This window comes from Taeniopygia guttata, chromosome 3 (genome assembly GCF_048771995.1).
Source record: "Taeniopygia guttata chromosome 3, bTaeGut7.mat, whole genome shotgun sequence".
Lineage (NCBI taxonomy): Eukaryota > Metazoa > Chordata > Aves > Passeriformes > Estrildidae > Taeniopygia > Taeniopygia guttata.
The window spans coordinates 266,237-280,797 of NC_133027.1; the positions used below are offsets into that span (position 1 = coordinate 266,237).

Below are 14,561 nucleotides of genomic sequence, written 5' to 3' on the forward strand. Positions count from 1 at the left end.
CCTCCGCTCCTGTCCCCGGGCACCCCAGGAGTGCCGGGCTCACCCGCGCTGGGCTCACCCGGGCTGGGCTCACCCGGGCCGGGCTCACCCGCGCTGGGCTCACCCGCAGAGCCCTCCCTGCAGGTGTCACACCAGCGATCCCGGGGCCCACTCTGCTCCAGGCTCAGCAGCTGCAGCTCCCTCAGCCTTACCCCGGCAGAGATGCTGCAGCCCTGCAGCACCGCAGGCTGCTTGGCGAGCTGTCCCCAGCTTGTCCCTGTCCCTCGTGTCCTGGGGACACAGCACTGGGCCCGCATCTACAGGGTGGCTGCACTGAGCAGAGGGCCAGGACCTTCCGCTCCCTGCTCCGGCAAAGTTTTGCTTAATGCAGCCCAGGGCATCACCAGCTACTTTTGGGGCCAGGGCACACACTCCTGTCAGTGAGCCAGAGAGGGACACGATCACACTGTGCCACATTTCTCATGAAGCAGCAAGGGTATTTTTACACTTAAAAGATTGCTTAAGAGTTCTAAGTTGACGTGTTTTACCACATCCATTACATGGAAGCAGAAAGTAGAAGTAGACAGAGCAGGAAAAACAAGAACAGATAAAAAAGTGCTGTAAGATTAGTACCTGTCAATCTACGCTCCTAAACAGTGACGTAGGAGCTTATTGGCACTTCATCACATACAACTAACTAAGTGTGTTGGGAGATATGCAATCTGCACCCAAAACCAAGTTCCACATTCTAGACCAGATGAATGAAGGCTTCACTGGGATATACCAATGCAATATTGCTATGAAAAAGATATATGTGTTCACATCACAGTGCAAGAATTACAGGCAATCAGAAAAAACAAGAGCAGACATTCACTGAAGTGCTACAGAATGAGCTCTCTGGAGGAACCATCTGCTCCCAGAAGACAGACGTGCACTACAAAACAAGTCCTCAGAAACACAACCATGAAGATGATCTTCTGTTGTGAGCAGCTCTGCTTAACAGAAGCAGGGACTGAACCAATTTATGTACATTCTAAAATGCAATTAGGGCCCACAATATCAAGAATTTCAAGTACAACTTTCCCAGATTTCAAATTCCACATCTTTGATTATCATTGTTCCACAAGGTGCCAAAGGGACCTTGGGAGATTTAACGTACAGCAAAGTTCACCCTTGGAAGCAGGTGCCAGAGTGAAAACACTGCTTGGCCTACACAGTTCCAGGCCTAAACCACAAACCTGTCTGGGCTGGGAGGGACCTCTTGAGAAGACAGCTCACCCCTGCTCAGGCACCGGCAGCCACCACAGGCTGCCCTTGCTTGTTGGTGTTTAAGTGATCTTTTCAGAACTGGCACAAAGGAGCTTCCTAAACTGCTGAGGTTCACAAAGCCTTCAACCAAAGGGCCCTGAAAGGAAGAGACACCCACAACTTCTGTGCTAATATGAGAATGGGTGAATGAAGACCTGGATGACTATAATTCACATTCCCATGCCCACTGGGAAAGTCACATAAAAGCAGAGAAAAAACAGATCTGAAGAAAACTGAAGCAGCAATGCCTTCAATGTGCAACACAGAAATAACAATGACCTCAGAAAATTGATGTTCCATAACCTGGAGCACTAAACAGAGATATTTAAACATTTTAAAATATCTTACTTAACTGAAAACAACAACCAAACTAGATGACCATAGTTTCCTGGTGTTTTCATGAATGAGGTCAATCACAGCAGCACACAGAGGGTACTCTGACCTAGAGAAATAAGTACTAGGAACACGAGCTGGCTTTTAAACCTTCTACAAAATAAAAATAAGTTTATTACTATCACAGCATAGAAGGAGGAAAATCTTTGCCACAAGCCTCCAAGGTCACCAGTTCTTCCCACTAAATTGGACCTTAAAAATCCCACCACCCTCCCCCAGACACACACACAGAACACGTGGTCAGCAGGAGGCAGCTGGAATTCCAACACAGACAGAACCCATGGACTGTCACTCACCCATAGCTGCTCCTCCTGCTTTAACTCTGTGCCTACACAAAATCCCAGGGCACGTCTCTGGAACTGTTTCTGCCACTATAGTAATCACAGCAGCAGCTACAGCACTACAATTACATCATTGTAACATTCACCATTAAAATCAACCTCATGCTACTCAACCCAGTTTGTTCATCAGTTTCTCAAGAACAACCCAAATGAGAAATGCCTTCACTTGGAGACAGGCTTTTATACCAAGAGTTTCACAGACAACACAGACCCATGGCAGTCAAACCTTTAAAAGAAAAACCAGCCACCCCCAAAATGTAGCCTGGATCCAACCTTGAACTTTCTCCTAGACAAAATGTTCCACTCAAAACTATTCCCTTGCCCAATCTCATTCCCAGCAGCACCTGTAGTCACAGACAAACCATATGAATATCTGCCTTCGTTTTGTCAAGTTTCTAAGGAACAAAAAATGTTTGGCTTGGTAGACAATGTGCTTGACTCAAACATAAAACTGTACAGTTAGAAAAGCTAAACTACACCAATTCACATTTTCCTAAATCAATGCTAACATGCCATTTTTATGGCAGATTTTTCTATGTCTGGTGACTTTAATTACCCATTATTTTCCTTTTAAAACCACACCCGCCATAGTTGGAAAAAAAAAAAAAAAAAGCCAGATCCAAGACATCCTACTAACCTCTTATTTCTGCATCACCTCAGGTGTCTGTTAAGAATGTGGAAACCAGCATGACATTTAAAGTTCAGGCAACAAAATCCAAGGGAGTGAAGTGATGACTAAAATAAGATTAGTCATGAAAACATGTCACTCACAGCCTCATGAGCTCAATGCTCAAGCAAAACAGGAGCCTTACACCCTAGACTGAGTGTTTTTAAACCCAAATCACTGTTCAAGATCTAAGGTTTAAACCATCCCCAGCTGTCATGCCCACAGTACCTGCTGGTACAACAGACTGTCAGAACAAGTTCACAGTCAGGAAAGCTCAGTATTCCAAGGCCATCTGATGCTGTTCAGCACAGGTGAGGTACCACAGCATCTCCTTATGCCTGCAGAGTGCTCCTTCAGACTTCCCCTGTCCTTCTAGAACCAGGGCCTTTGGTTCTGCTCACAGGGATGACTTGATTTTGGAGGAGAGGCTGGCCAGCCCTCAGCCGTGCTGCCCTCAGCGTGGGGTTCCCCTGATGTGGGCTCCTTCCTGGGCCAGTCCACTAGCTGCCGCTCTGCCACCCTGCAGCCACCTCCAGGGACACCTGCCCTCCTCAGGACTCCAGCCCTGACTACATCACTGTCCCCCTGAGCTACAGCAGATCCTAGACTGAGCTTTCCAGGAGCCTCTGCTCTGCTGGCAATGCAGAGTGGCACAGCACATCCTCCTGCCAAACTGGAGGGCACAGAGCCCATCTGGTCAGGCCCTTGCCCTTTCCACCACTTCAGCTGACGGTTGGTAGGTTTCCAATTCAGTGGAAACAAACTCTAACCATAGAGAATAACCCTGATGGCAAAAAATAAAATAAGTAATTATTTTAAATATAAACATGGTGTTCTATGCAATAGGGTTACAAATTGCAACACTCGAATCCTTCTCTGGCTCCCACCAGCCCAACTCCCTCCTCATGTGCACAGATCTCCCCAAAACCAGAGATTTATCTGGGGAAACATCAATAGCCAAGCTTACTTCAATCCAGGGACTCATTTGGGGCAGAAGGGATCTGGCCATCAGGAGCCAGACACATTCACTGAAACATTCATCTTAAAACCAACACATCTAAGGAGTTCAAACTACAAGCAAGCAATTGGATAGCCAAGCACACAGTGGGGGCTAGTCCAGGGCTGGATCCCAGCCAAGGGCAGCAGAGCAGCAGCAGGGAAGAGCCTAATGGACATGGGAAGTTCAGCTGGGAAGAGCTCAGAACAAGGCACGGCTTGTTGACATGCAGGAGCTGGCATGCACAGGGCCCGTGGACTAGCACACGCTAAGAACATGGAGAGGGAGAAAACTAACAACCAGGAGACTTCACAAAGGGCAGTGCTCCCTCTCTGTAAGGCTCTGGTCAAGAGCACAAGGAACTGTTTGCATCCCAGCACAGAACATGAGCTCTCCAAGCAGGATGCACCTACGCCAAACAGTTTTACACACAGCCTTATAGCAAGGGAACACTGTAAATACATCAGTGTGTATGTTTGTGTGTTACAAATATAGATACACACACATATATATATAAATATATATATATACAGATACACACAGAGATAAAATCATGTACATGACATAAGTGGAGTCACATCACAGGAGCGGAGAAGTTTGCTCACCATTAGCAAATATCCTATGAAAGACTGTTGTAACAGAGCAGCCCGTGAGCGGGAAGTAAAACGAGATAAAGTCAATGAGTTGGTGAACAGCAAAGCACTTACATCCATAGAGACAGCTGGGTCAGAGTCAGGGCACACAGGGACAGGACTGAGCACCGGGCCCTGCCTCCAGCCACCTCTTCAAAAGAATTACCTAAGGAACATCAGGGCTTCTACCTGAGAACCAGACCAGGCAGGGGAGACACGGCATCTCTGAGCAAGCAGAAGATTATGGCTGACTCTGAGACCAAGAAGCTGGAAATTCTGTTCTTCTGTGAGTGTCCTACAGTGCCACCCACCCCACCCCTTCAGCAGAGAATTCCCTTTCCCTACATCCCAGTAGCTTCTGGCCACAGATGTCAGCAGGAGAACCCACACTTACACACCTAGCCACATGATGCCACAGCAGAGCTAACACCCGTAAGAGTCCAGCCCCTGGAACCGAGCGCAGACTCTGAGCAGACACGACTAAAGACAGCCAGAGCCTAAGGTCAGGTGTGGTGCAGCCAGGAGAGACACACAGCAGCAATGCCTGGAGGCACAAGGGGGAAATCTGCACTGCACTCCACGGAGCCTCCTCTCTGCTCCATCAAGGTCTCACTCAGCTGACACACAGCTATGTCTCAGGAGCACCACAGGACACTGAGACCCTGCAGCTTCAGGCCTCCCTTCTGCTGGGGCACTCCAAGAGCTGCCCAAAAGAGTTTCTAATCCAAACACATCACTTCTTTCCACCTGTGAGTGGTTCTTACACTGCCAGTGGGAATTCCAGGAACAGCTCCCAGCAATGCCAACACGAGCAGGCAGCAGCACCAGGCACGCTGTGTGTACACCTGCTCCTCCTGCACTCAGAGCAGCTGCAGCCCCAGGAACACACCTGGCAGCAATTCCCTTGCTGGACAGCACAGACACCCACGGAGGCACCACTGTGCTGCAGTGTGCTCTGTGAAGAGTACAGAGGGCACAACTTGGACTTGTCACAAGGAATGCTTTCATCCGATCACAGCTCCACAAATCAGGTGGAACATTCCAGTCTCTGAATATACCATGGCAAGTTTAAGAGCTGTAAGTGGCTTTCCTCTCCCCATCACGAGTTCTCCGAAGCTCTCCACTCATTTGAAACATCCTCCTTAAATCTATAAACTCTGCACTTTATGGAACTGGAGAATAAAACATCAGCAAATGAATGGATTATGGATGGCTTTTGCATTAAAGCATGATGCAAAATCTTTCCTCCTTCCCACTCCTTTTTTCTTCCACAGCTGAACCCCAGCATGCAGATTTACATACTGAACAGAGAAGCAGTGATCAGTGCAGCCAGTGCACATGCTCCTGCCTCTGAGGGAGCAGCAAGGAGCAAAGGGCTGTTCCCACCCCTGAACATGTGTCACAGGAACCACCACCAGACATTTCCAACATGACCCTGCTCTCCTGGCACGCCCTCCCCCAGCAGACAGCAGGATGTCCTGCAGTGCACACCAGCAGCTGCCTTAGCCAGGCTTTTGCCCCACATTCAGCAAGTATTCTCTTTGCCAAAGCCACAGGGAGAGGAACTTTGGGAGCAGCCTCCAGCACAGTATTGGGGACAGAGACAGCACCAAAGCACAGCTCATAGTGCACTGAATCCTTGTTTCCCATAAATCCACGGAAATTACTGTCCTGCTGCTTTTAAGTAAACAGGGAAGTGCTCAGATACCAGTCAGCTGTACAGAACAAGGACAGGAAGCAGCAAACATGAGCCTGGAATTGTTAGTGACCCTGGAGCAACTGTTCCAGGCCCAAAGCTCAAACCCAGCCCATGTGGCACTGCAAAGGCAGCAGTGCCAGGGAGAAAGGCTCAAGCTCCAACACAACCAGCAGTCCTGGGGATGTAGCTTTGCCTTTTCTGATTGGGTGGGCATTGCAGGAAGAGGAAGACATCCTGAAACACTGCCAACTTTAATTTCAGCCTGCACTGGAGTCACAGCTTTCCTATCTGGAGAATTCCTCTTTTGACCGCAAGCCCACTTGCAATCACTTCTTTTTTTATTTAGGAAAGGACCAGAATCTTTTAGATAAATTCACTTCTGAATGTGAGGGGGGCCAGGCAGCCCACAGCTGTGGAGCAGAGAGGTCTGCTCAGGAATAGCTGCACATGAGCACTGCAGCTGCAGTCCCACTCCAGCACATCCTGCAGCTGTAACAGCACAGACACCCACTTCTCCTGGCACAAGCACACACACGTCCCTCCTGCTGCACCTCACCGAAGCAAAGCTTTGTGAAACTGAAGGGAGCAAAGGTGTAACACTGCTGAGGCCACCATTTGTACCCCACAGGTGAAGAGCCATCTTCCTACACTGCCTCTGAACAGCACCCTGGAGCTGCATGCTCCAGGAATGGCAGCTCTGAGGACCTGCAGGATCTCCCTGTGGTGAAAGCCATGGCTGCAATGCCAGCTCCATTTTGGTTTTACAGACAGCGCTTGCTGCCCTGCAGAAAGAGGGCAGCTGCGTGGGATTTTGAAACTAAACTAAAAAAGGGATTTCTTGAGTACTCAAGTCTTCCCATGAGTCTGAACTGAATGCTAAGGAGTTTGCCAGCATACAGGTACTAGATGTATTCACTCTTGGAAATATCTCCCACTTGGACAAAGTCAGGAAAACACAATAAAGTCTGTGTGATGACAAGATGACATCAGCTTCTGTGAAGACCAAGTCCCCAAGTTTACAGGCAGGTCAGGAGCAGAGTGCTCCTTCTGCCATGATCCTGTCTCCCTGGTACAAGCACAAACCTGCTACCACAGTTCTGGAACAAAACAACACAGGAATTCTTTGATGGGAAGAAAAGCCACAGGTCTGCAGCTGATGGAGAGGCTATTCTGGATGACAGGTGATCCAGAGCATCTTTCCCTGTACACTGCCACATCAGAGCAGAACTCACACAGACAATAGCTCCAGGAAAGCAAGACCTATTCCTCAGATCGAGAATACTTGCCGAAGTAGAACAACAGGTAGCAAAGCTGTCCCTTGAAAGGTCATGTCAAGGTGTGAAGTAATGCATCCTGACTGCAGACAGATTTTTAGAGACATTGGAAGAGCAGGAAAAATCAAAGCATGCAAGGATGCTCTGCACTGCCAGGAACATCACTGCTTACTTAGGAAATAAACCGCTTTGGCACAGGCTGGCTGCTCCAGCAGGGCACGTGTGTGCCAAATAGGCCGAGGGCAGCTCAGCAGCCTGAAGGCAGGCCCATGGGATAATGGGATGCTGGACAAGTCACTCACTGCAGCCAGAGTCTGTCCACTTTATTATAAATGTGGGCTGCTACAAGTTGTGGCTTCATGGACACAACTTCCCAGGCAGCTCCCAAAGCTCCACAGTGCGGGGAGGAGAACTCTTTGTGTATTAACATGAAACTCTGCAGAGCAGATGAACCCACAGATGATGTGCTTACAAAACCTCCAAGTTTCAGCATCATTTCCTGTGTCATCCCCTTGAGACAAAAAGCTAAAGAAGAGGCTAAAAGGCAAACAGTACCCAGTATCAGTATTCCTGCACCTGACAAGGGTCCAACCACCAGTGAATTCTGCTCCCAGTCTCTGGCACATCTGATGTGGAGGTGGAGAAGCACATGTACACACATGCCTATCGTGCCAGGGAACCTGGAAAGGATTAGATGCCTTTCTCTGTTTGGGCAGTCTGTCTGATAAGGCAGGGGCACCCCCAGCAAGCATTACCTGACCCGATTTTGATCAGTCCGTTGTGCTGGATGAAGATGGTGTCACAGGTCAGGTTGCCATGGATGATGGGGGGATCACAGGAGTGGAGGTAGCTGGAGATGCAGAACAGAGCACTGGTCAAGGCCTTAAATCCCTTCCTTCACACCCTCCCACATCAAGAAACATCAGAAGAGAACAGCAGAGCAAAGGGCACATGCCAGGGATTTACAGCAGCTGGGAGATACAATTCAGTGACTGTACATCAGCCTCTATCTGAGAGCCAGAAACAAATAGGAATTGTTTCTAATGACTCTCCAGCACATGGCAGAGAGGAAGAGAAGCTTTCTTCTATCAGTTCCCAAGAAACTCAGGGTACCACAGTTAAAGACACAATTTCATCCAACCCAGTACTGCTGAATGGATTATAAAAGGGTTACAATTTTATTTTTATACCAAAAATATCAGAGCCTTAGTCTGTCCCTACTCAAAGGGGAACAAAGGGGCACTTAATGCTCTACGCACACAACTGGGCATGTTTGTCAGCAGGCACAAATAAAACTTTTCAGTGCTGGGTCCAGGTACACTCTGTTTTTGCATCTCACTTTGCTTGGGTTTATGTTAGCAGCTAGCACAAATGAGGACAGTCAGCTCCCAGAAGCTTATTAGAACCCAAACTATTCACCAATAGCTGTAATTTAGTCAAGTGGCACTGGAGCTTCCTCTGTGGAGTGCAAACCATGCTCTGTCATCCAGGCTACTGTTTTTCTAAGGTTCTAATTAGCTACTCACCAACTCTAGCTCAGGTGGAAAAGTTTTTAAAACCCAAACCACATTCTACTCAGCTGTATTGCATTAAGGTGGCTGCAGAAGAGCTGCATCATCAAGAAATGTACACACACATCGAACAACACCATGCCTCAATATCCATGAATCCACTGTCAGTAGCAGGCCTGCAGCCTGCCAACACTATGGAAGTTTTTCTCAGTCCTGTCACGTGGAACTTTGCAACATTCCCCTGACCATGGAGAAACCTGGATTATAAAGCTGGATACTCTGGAGAATTTCCTAATACTTAACTGTCACATCAGTCCCAATGGCTGGGATCTCAAGGTCAGTACCCCACGTACCTGAGAGCAGAGAGGATCTGGGTACACCACCGCTTCCATGCCTGCAGATACAAGAGGAAAAGGAAAAAAATCATCCGCAAGAAGCTAATCTGTAGTTCTGTGATTCACAGCCCACTTGCAGGAAGCAATACATGCTTTTACTCAGTGCAGGCGTGAAGAACTAAGTACTTCTATGGTCAGCTTGTTTCTACATATTACCATGGGTCCAGAAACACACCTGTCCTCCAGTCTCCTCTGTACAGACACCTTCCCCCCTTCCTGTGAGGGCCCCTGCAGAGGGACATGCCTGTCACACCACACCTAAGAAGCTGCAGAGCTGCTGGCAGTGAAGCAACCAGCACAGAACTGCTGTCCCAGAGAACCTGCAGCTGAACTAGTTACTGGGACACAGGGGAGCTGCAGCAATGTGTTATCACCAGTTCTCATTGGATCCTCTGCTGAAAGGGCTTTCCAGGGGCTGATGGCTCTATAGAGTCATTGTCACACAGAAAACAAGAGTTACCTTTTCATTCATAGTTTTGTGGTTTTTCTTTGTCTTCTTCAGGAACTGTTTCAAGCTCCCTGAAGACATGTACTCAGTGATGAAGATCACCTGTGGGGCAGCATGACACGTTACCCTCCACCTTGCTAATTACCTAACAAGGAGAGCCCAACAGGCCTGATGGCTGCACTTACCCTGGCCTTGTTCTCTTTGACATCAGCCCAGTATTTGTGGAACTTCACAATGTTGAGATGATCCAGTTGAATTAAGTTGTCAAACACTGCTTTAACTTTTTCCTTAACATCAGAAAGACAAAAACATGTCATATCAGAGACCACACCAAATATCCTTCTTTCTTCTTGGGTTTTGGTCCCCTCAAACACTAATGTATATGTCAAGCCCCTATGCTAAGAACAGACAGGGTCCCATTTTCTTCTGCACTGCATCTCAGCAGAGTGTGGCTTGATTGCCAAGTCTAAATGAACAGACAGGTTCATGGAAATAGCACAACAGTCTTCCAGGACATTTGCTATACAGGTCAGGCTTAAGCCAAATTTGGACTAAGCTACATTTGGACAACACAGCATTCCAAACCCAGCCAATAATCAACACAAAAAGTATCCATAATCCCACCCCAGGGCAAGGTATGCTTCTCACATCCTGTTGGGAGACACATCAACTTACTTCCTGAAGCTTGAAGTTCTTCCGCTCAGAAAACTGAACTTCATTCCAGACAACTTCCACACCTTCCTCCGTATCCATGGCCAGGTAGGCACTGTCAATCCCCGGGACATTGCGCTGGTTCACCTGGAGGGAAGGGTGGAGAGACCTGTGAGCTCTAAGCCAGCAAGACCAGACCATTGCCATGCAGCACTCACTGGAAAATTATGAACTCTGCTCATTAACTTTTAATTAAATGAGATTCCAGGACAGGATTTGCACATATATCTTGGAGCAGGGCATATCCAAAACATGAGTCACTGCAGACCATGTGAGCAGCAAGTCCTGAGCACAGCAGTGGGAAAACCTCGTGTGACAAACGCTGTGTCGCAGCAAAGCTGCCTTTCGCCAACAATATATTACATTTTCATGGTTCAGGACACCCGTAGTTCACTGCACCACAAAAAAAACACTCCAACAATACAAAACGGATACAGAAATGTCTCAAGAACTCAAGACACAACTTTGTGAAGGAATCCTCTGAAAGGCGATGACACCTGCAACTCAAAGCAGAGAGGAATCAGGGGAAAGCTGAAGCTTCAGAGGTGGGAACCAACGACACAAGGGAAACCACTGCAGTAATTCCTCTAGTTAATAATTGTGAAGATTGACCCAGCACAAGTACATCCACACTGAATATTAAAGACTCAGATGAGCACTCAGAAAGCAGCAAAGTAAGGGGAGGGGATTGAGAGTTTGGAGCCCAGCACGAGAATGGCAAGGGCCGTGGGAGGACATAAGGCTGAAAGAGCTGCAGAGATCAGAGGTGAATCCCGCTCCCAGCAGCAAAGTTTTCTATAACATTGCCCTTCTTCAGATATGTAGCAGCATTCAAAGATGAACATGGTCTCTTTCATCCAACATCCATGGCATTTACTGCAAAGCCTTTGCCAGGCAATTTCACAGGCACACAGCAGTCACAGTCATGGTGAATATCCCACTGCACCAGGCAATGTGCAGTGACAGAACTGGATTCAAAGCACTTAGAGAGGACAAGAAGGTAGAATTCAGCTTTTAATTGTCAACCAGCAACCATTACTGTTCCCATCTGCTGACCACACACCAAGAATCACTTCACAGATTCACAGGACAACCTGAGCTGGAAGAGACTCCCAAGGATCACTGAAGTCCAGCTTCTGGTCCTGCACAGGAAAACCCCAAGAATCCCACCTTGTGTCTAAGAGCACTGTCCCAACACCCCTTGAACTCAGACAGGGTTGGTGCTGATTACCAGGCTTGGCAGCTTTCAGCTGATCCAGTTTCCCCCCTGAGATAACCGTGAACACAGATTTGCCTGGCAAATCCAGACTCATCTTCTACTTCTATCACCTCCAAAACATTTCAGAGCTTCTCCTTCTCATATCATGTCACCTTCTCTTCCCTCACTAGGGACCCCATCAGCATCCTATTGCTGGAAACTTCTCATCTTATATAAGTGCTCCCTCAAAAATCCCTTCGCCCTTGGCAGCCACTTTCACGTGACCAAATTTACCCAATTTCATCATTCCAGCTGAGTTACTCTACCCCATTCTACTCCTTCCACAGCCTGACAACACAGAGCTGACAGGTGGGATTCTTTATGATCTCCCAAGGGACTCTGAACAGGCCCAATGACATTTAATGCTCTGACACTGCAGGTGACAACACACTGCAGGGACAAAGGGTGCCAAGAACAGTAAAACCAGAGCCATACAGACTTCTCTGGCAACTCAGCAGTAAACGAGTGTGACACAACCAGTTAGCTGCAAGGCGTGGCACAGGCAGGAATAAGGGCTACAGGCAATAATTACACAAGGAGAGCCTGAGCTACAGAGAGCAGCTACGGAAAATCATCACAGGAGGTGACAGCCGACCATGAACCACCCCACTTCCTTCCACTTGAGCTGCCTACATAACTGAGGGTGAAAGGACTGAGATATGGTTTAGGAAGGCATTCATATTGATCCCAAAAACTTGATTTTATATATACATATATATATACATATAAACATATTGATACCAACAGGCCAGGCTTGTTATGTTTCATCATTAAAGAACACTGAAGGAATAAAAATAATTAAGGATAGACAATTTATTCCTTCAAATTTTATAATAACTAATATCTGAGGGATGACAGCAGCAAAAAATCACCCAGTACAATTACTAAAGCTGAATGGCAAAAGGCTTTAACTTCAGGGAAGGTTAAAGAAGCCCAAGGCAGCAGAGAGGCAGGTGTGTGTGAGCAGTGCAAGGACAGGGTAACAGCCACCACACTGCCACCCAGTGCCCCTGCATCCCTTTGGATTCTCCTTCATACCACCTGCTGCCTGCTCACAGAAACATCAAGGTTGGAGAAGACATCTAAATGATGGAGTCCAACAGTTAAAGGCCCTCTGCTGAAAGGTGTCCAGCTTTACTGGATTGAGTAAGTCCTCAAGCACTAACAACTACTGAAAATCTGCCCCAGTAATGCAGCTGGGGCTGTGGACTTGTCACATCTCCCACTTGTGGCCAAGCTCCCCGAGGATACATGATTTCCATGACTCATAGGCAATATCCCAGAGCACCAGATATGAGTCAGGACACCAAGCCCCATTGACATCACCGATGGCAATTCTGTTCCTCAGGAGATTCAATAGCTGGGGAGAAGAGTAAAAGGGGAAAAATGCAGACAGACAACTGAAAGGCAACAGCAGATTCCTCCTCCTTGCCAAATCCCTACTGCACATCCCTTCCATGTTCGGCAAAGCACTGAGATAATTTATTACTCTGGTGTTTGTCCCAGACAGCCCCAGACTAGGCAGCTTCTAGACTCTGAGGGAGGAAGTGACCTGAGCCCAGCTTGGCCTGAATTTCTGCAGCGTAGCAGAGGAAGCAGCTCTGCACTACAGAAGTACAAACACAGCTCTGAGTCCATGTAAGCAAAAGGCAAGGAAACTCAACAAGAATTTCAAGTACTTAAAGGAATATGGATGGAGTGGCACAACAGCTCTAAGGGGGAAAAGGTCTGGAAGTTAAATTTCCCTTTGGAAAGTTATTCCATTGTCCAATACATATTTTTTCTATAGCTCTCAAACATCTGTGTAACTGTTGCTGAAAGAGCACTGATTTTTGGAGAGACACTCTGTAGTTCACATGATCTGTCAATTAAACAAAAAATAAAAACAGCCTAAATCACAAGTCACAGCAATGGTTTACAATCTAGGAATAAAAGGTATAAAAACTGGGAAAAATCCACAATAACTGGAGTATCAGTACAGAATGGACTTGCACATTGAAAAAGAGCTGGGGAGTGGCAGCACACCAGGCCACAACCTCACAAGAAGCCCCAGATCTGGTTCAGAGTAGCATGAGTATGTTACCCAGTTTCCCTGGCCACTTATTAAGGCCAGAGAAAGGTGACAGCTCTGCCCAACCACCTGGCAAATGGTCAGGACTAGAGACCCCCAGAGCCAGCAGCTGGGCCATGAGGAGCTCAACTCCTCTTTGAGCTGTGGGGAAACTAAAAGCAGCAAATTTACCAGCAGAAATTGAACAAAAAGGGCTCTCTGGGATCTGAGGCTAATCTAGAATGTAACACAATAAAGAATGCCAGGTCCACTGCAGGCAAAGGCAAAAGAAATCCAACAAAGCAAAGAAACAATCCTACTTCATGTTTTAATTAAATTGACACATTGGCCTTGGCAATTACAGTCATGGTAATGAAATGCTGAAAGGATTTAATTCAACAAGAAAATTAAAATAACCAGTGTAATTTAACAGCAGCAAGGAAAGGAAGGTATTGATTATTACCATGGCTGCACAGACCACCTCATGCAGCAACTAAACTGTAAAGAAAAGACAATCTGACCAACAGAAATACAGTAATTGGTTCTTCCAGACATGCTGCAACAAGTAACAGGATCAAACATATCAGCAAGAAGTTAGTCTGTTAACCCAATGCACACATCTGGACCATGTCAAGACAGAGTTGAAAGTCCTCCATGTGTTGAAGTTCTCCCTTGCTCCTAACTTCAGTGCACCAGTTCAGGAGATGCTGTGCTGAAAGCCACGCCAAAGCTGTCACATCCTTTAGGCACCAACAGTATGAGTCCCTGTCACCTGCCATGGGTCCTGACCTGCACAGCTGAGCCCTGCTGGGAGCCAAGACACCCTGCAAGGAGCCCAGGCCCCTCCTGCCAGCCAGAGCTGCATCTGCTCTACAGGAAAGGGACACGTTTTGAAGCC

General features: G+C 47.4%; 1 protein-coding gene across 3 annotated transcripts in view; it reads right to left on the reverse strand.

Annotated features, from left to right (window-relative positions):
- The window catches only part of NRBP1 (nuclear receptor binding protein 1), a 34,116-nt gene that overhangs the window by 10,722 nt on the left and 8,833 nt on the right, over positions 1–14,561 (reverse strand). For 2 of the 3 annotated variants that reach the window (XM_030269850.4, XM_072926184.1), the window contains exons 3-7: positions 10,320–10,442; positions 9,830–9,931; positions 9,657–9,746; positions 9,155–9,195; positions 8,046–8,140 (exon numbers count right to left, since the gene is read on the reverse strand). In XM_030269850.4, coding sequence (XP_030125710.1) covers positions 8,046–8,140; positions 9,155–9,195; positions 9,657–9,746; positions 9,830–9,931; positions 10,320–10,442 — 451 coding nt within the window. Of the gene's footprint in view, positions 1–4,290; positions 4,315–8,045; positions 8,141–9,154; positions 9,196–9,656; positions 9,747–9,829; positions 9,932–10,319; positions 10,443–14,561 lie in introns of all 3 variants that reach the window. The other variant, XM_012572967.5, reaches the window with a different exon arrangement.